The sequence below is a fragment of the Gavialis gangeticus genome, unplaced genomic scaffold (genome assembly GCF_001723915.1).
Source record: "Gavialis gangeticus isolate Ggan-Ray unplaced genomic scaffold, GavGan_comp1, whole genome shotgun sequence".
NCBI lineage: Eukaryota > Metazoa > Chordata > Crocodylia > Gavialidae > Gavialis > Gavialis gangeticus.
Window position 1 is genome coordinate 12,143,177 of NW_017729016.1, and position 4,900 is coordinate 12,148,076.

Sequence of the window (4,900 nt, forward strand, 5' to 3'; positions counted from 1 at the left end):
AACAAAGAGGAGCCATTTCTTCAATTAAACCAGCTTCTATTAATAATGGCAATATTTTATTGTTTTTTTATGAGTTTCTAGTCTAGGGTGGTATTAACCAGGATAATTTTTTTCAGTGGTAAGTAAGATATAATTTTCATAGGCAGTAGACATTAACAAAAAAGTAAAATAAGATAAAGATTAATTTATTTATGTGTGTTTGTATCTATCCCTACCTATCAATTAATTCTTAAGGTTTCTATTCTTTTAGTGTAGTTTTAGTTTTAGCCAAAGTCCTCTTTGGCTATTCTCTCCTAAAGTTTTGTCTAGCTTACCTTTAAAAGTCTGTTACAAAAATTTCTGTCCTACAGCCTCTATTTTCAGTGGGCAGCTATATTCTTATAATCAATTCCAAAGCAGCTCAGGAACTAAAATACTATCCACATAAAAGATACTCTTCTATTCTTAAAAAATGAAGTTACAAATAAAATTTAACTTGAAAAATAAAGACAAATTAGAATAGTTGACTGTTACCAGTAGCTCCTCTTCTTGATACTCAATGACTGGTTTTCCATCTTTATGGTGTCTCTCTATAATGGGATTCCTTACAACCTAGGAAGTGGAACAAACTGGTCTTAGACAATGCAGAACATATTTAGTGCATTTTAACATCATATTTTAGAAAGGCATAGATCATCTATACAAATACCATGACCATCCAGAAGTTTTCTTCCGGCTCATTGAAAAATTGTCTATTCTTCTGAGTATGCAGGGATTTTGCAGGTTTGGATGGACTAAAGGTCCTAGGAAAAATGATGTGGATACATTTAGGACAATTTCTAAAAAGCATACAATGTGTGTAATTTTTGTAATAAGCTATGCAAACATGACTGCTTAATACCTTGTGAACTGTACTATGGCTTCACATAACCCCACATTTCTAATTTTTTCATTCTTTTCTACTTCATTTGGGTGATAAAATAGAATCTTCTTTTCTTCCTAAAATTTGAAATAAGAATAAAGATAACTAAATTTTAAATAGCAATACTAAAACAGGAAAAAATCACTTTTAAATAAACAAACTCCTTAGTTTTCTGAAGAGTGTTTTGAAATCATTTTGTAATAAAAACAGGCTTAGGTACTAATAAAAAAATCCTACACTGCACATTGATAGGGCCTGTCATCCAAAAGTTGGAACATATAAGAATCACTATTTCAACTGCATAACAGCTCATCTGAACACCCCACACTTAAGGCACAATGGGAAACCAGTTTACCTCTCTCTGCATATAACTTCCACGCAAGATATTTATCTTATACACCCATGCAAACATTAGTCTGTACTTCAAAAAAAAAAGCTTATTTTCTTGAACACCCAGCAAACAGGTTAGGTGTACAACATTATAGAAAGGTTAAGTACACTTTATGATGTTAATCATACATTTTATCAAAAAAATTAAAGTTATAAGTCTTTAAAACAAATTCTAGAAGCATTTTTGTAGAGATGGACATTTAAAGCTAAAACGTTTTATCAAGTTAAACACTTCATTTCCTTTCATATAGTAACCAGATAGGTAAGTCACTGCTTTGACAAAAAAATAAATAATTATTAACAATATAGTTGCCTTCTCCTATAGCACTCAACAAACCTCTGCACAAAGTACATTAGAGCATTACTTCATTTGTTACTGAAATAGATGCAAATCAGGAGGTTTGCAGCACCAGTTTAACAGCCTACTGTAATGCTATCAGATACTCCTAGTCAACAGAGGCCATATGTACCTACACACAGTAAATTAGTATCTTAAATCAGACAGCTGGAACTGTAGGAAGAGAGGTAGGCAGAATGTAATGCATCAGTTGGCTATTTTCAAACTACTATGTCATCTATAACCATCTCAAATAGCTTGACAGATCAGGCCAGCATCGGTGCTGCCACTAACTTACTAGTTTCATCTACTTCAGTGGTTCCCAACCTTTTCTGAGTCAGGGCACCCCTCCACAACTTTTCTAAATGTGGCAGCACCCCCACTTGAGAACCACTGCTGTGTTCAACTTATCCCAGTGTTTCTCCATGAGATGCTGGTGCCTCCAAGAAAAACTGCCCCATGTGTCTGGTGTACAACCACACCAGGAAGGGCTGTGGCACGTGCATACGTTCCTCCTGCATTAGGGTCCTCCAATAACCCTAAAACAGACAAGAGAGCAAGCTCATGCTGCAGCTCTTCACATTGCAACTCTATATGCCATCTCCTGGAAATAGATGTGCATGGCAGGTATAACTGTCCCATGTGCTTGTTTCCAGGGGGAGCATGGCAGGGAGAAGGGGAAGGCAAATCAGGAAGGGCTACAGCACAAACCAGCTGTCCTGCTTGCTTTAGGGTCATCAGACAACCCTAATGTGGGAGGAGTGCATGGGACGATTCTGCATGGCACTGTAAGATCCTCTGTGGGGTGATGCAACACCCCAACAGAGAACCACTGATCTACTTACTCACAACCAAGACCAAATAAAAGCATCTTTATGTCAGTTTGATTCATTCAGAAATGCATTCAACCCTGCAACAAACAGACGCCTTTCTTACAAAAAGAGAGGGAACTACCTCTCAGGGACACTGGATAATGACCAGGGATCCTGGTTTTCTCCGATTTTAAAAAATCCTCAATTTTCAGTTAAAAAAAGTAACCCCAAATCCACATTTTTCCACGATTAAAATGAAACACCACTACACACAGATCTATATATTAGTGGTGTTTCATTTAAAATCATGGAAAAATGTGGATTTGGGGTTACTTTTTTTTTTTTTTTTTTTTAACCGAAAATTGGGGATTTTTTTTTTTTTTTAAATCAGAGAAAACCAGGATTCCTGGTAATGACTTAATGCTCACAAAGTACTCTGGATGTGAAAAGTGCTAAGCGCTGCATGGTATTATCACACACCGGAAATAACGAAGCAGTTAAAGGCTACTGAAGGATCTCCGAAAGAAGCTAAAAAGCCTCTTTTAAAAGCACCGATCCTTCAGCCCAATTGACTACGTGTGAAGGTGCAACTGGGGTGCTCCTTTCCCAGGCTCCCGGTGCTTTCCCCCCTTCACAGCTGTTAGACCCAAGAGCAGGGACCCCCATGGCAGAGCCCGCTCCTTCCTCAGGCTCCCTCCGCGGCCTCCTGTCACCGCGCAGGTTCCTTGGAGGCCTGCCTGGGGCTGGCAGGAAGTTTTCTGACCAGGGAAGGAAAACAGAATCAGGTTTCCGAGCAGAACCAGGTCGTGGCAAAACTAAAAACGAAGGAAAAAAAACAAAAACAAAAACAAAAAAAGAAGGGGCGGGGGGGAGGGGTACACGAGTCCAGGGAGGCTGACGGCTCCCACCTACAATCCCATGGACGGGACCGCGCAGTTCTAGTGCAGCTCGTCCGTCCCGTCCTCCCAGCTTCACGGGCCGCGGCGCCGGGAGCGGAAGGCGGCGGGGACGAGCCTGCAGACAAACTCCGGCGCGAGGCAGCCGAGCCCCGGGCACATACCCCGCTCCCACCCCGGCGCCCGCAGTACCTCGCCCTCCCTGGGCCCCAGCTTGGGGTTGTAGATGAAGAAGCTGAGCAGGGCCGGGGCGAGCTGCTTCTCCTGGCCCGCTCCCCCCGCCGCCGCCGCCGCCGCCATCCTGCGCCTGCAGCGAGCGAGCCGGGGGCCAGCGGCCGCCACACACCATCAGGGAACAGCCCGGAGCCTCCGCCGCTGCCGGCACAGACCCCCGCAACACTTCCGCCTTCCCTCGTGCCCCGGAAGAGGACGGCGCCGACCCGGAAGTGCTCCAGCCGCTCTCCGGGGGGAGAGGAAGGGGCGCCCCCTGTGGGGAGAGCGCGCGTTAGGGCGGCAGCTGGGGCTTTCCTGAACCAGAGCCTGAATCACACGTTGACTCTTGGGGGGGTCATGATGCCCTGATGAAATCGGAGGCCCCCCAGGTTATGATTTTCAGATCTTACAAGGGGGCTCTTGTGTCTTATGGGGGTCAACCCTGCCCTCAGCCCCGCTGGAGATGTGCCCGGTCAGGGCAACAGAGCCCTGCTGGACCTGGCCTTTTGGGCAGATTCTCTAATGACCCTCACCTCAAAAGCGCCTTCCCTTCACCCATTGCCCAAGACGTCTGCAAGGAGCCATCCTGCCCTGCCCGACTCCACCCGCGCAGCCCAGTCCCTGCATCGGTCAAAGGGGAGAAGCCACCTGAGATGTCACCAGTCCTCGCACAAACGGCCCATGTAAGAGGACAAGATGTACTAGTTTGCAACCCGTGCGGGACAACGCTCTTCTCCGCCAGCCGGCTGTTCAGCCTGCTCCTAGCAAAACTTCGTAAATCAATTACTTTTCCATATAAAATATCTTCTGACAAACACGTGCCATGTGCAGCCACCATGTTTCTTTGATTGAAATCGTGCTTTTCCAATTTCCCTCCCAACGCTGCCAGAAACAAATGAGGAATAAGACACTTAACCACTAGCCACGTTTTGACCAAAATGTAAAACCTGAGAACTGTCAGAAGTGTGTGTTAAACACGGAGGTTGCCGTTGCTTAAATAAATGCAGATAGATTAAATGTGCTGGTCAACAAGGAAGCAAGGCCTGCTAATGGAACACTTTATAAAGGGAGGTTGTGGAGTCTAAATCACTTGCCATTTATTGATATCCAACTGGTAGTGTTTCTAAGAGTTATGATCTAGTTCAACTACAAATCGCTGGGCTGGATTTGAAAAATATTTTATGGCCTCTAACTGAAGTAGGTTAGGGCAGAGGTATTGAACTCTGCACCTTACAAAGCTGTTTTGGCAAAGTTGTGCTTAGAGAAACGTACAGTAAAGTTGCAAGCAAGTTGAGAGGGGTACTATTTGAAAAATAAGCATGCTTCCATTCTCTTTCACTTGTTCTCCATT

The 4,900-nt window shown here is 44.0% G+C and overlaps 1 protein-coding gene across 1 annotated transcript in view; it reads right to left on the reverse strand.

Annotated features, from left to right (window-relative positions):
- Positions 1-3,758, reverse strand: part of CCZ1 (CCZ1 homolog, vacuolar protein trafficking and biogenesis associated) — a 41,008-nt gene extending 37,250 nt beyond the window's left edge. Inside the window, exons 1-4 of the mRNA XM_019512880.1 lie at positions 3,529-3,758; positions 881-978; positions 689-782; positions 514-591 (exon numbers count right to left, since the gene is read on the reverse strand). Coding sequence (XP_019368425.1) covers positions 514-591; positions 689-782; positions 881-978; positions 3,529-3,636 — 378 coding nt within the window. The 5' untranslated portion in view covers positions 3,637-3,758. The remainder of the gene's footprint in view (positions 1-513; positions 592-688; positions 783-880; positions 979-3,528) is intronic.
- Positions 3,759-4,900: the final 1,142 nt, after the last annotated feature.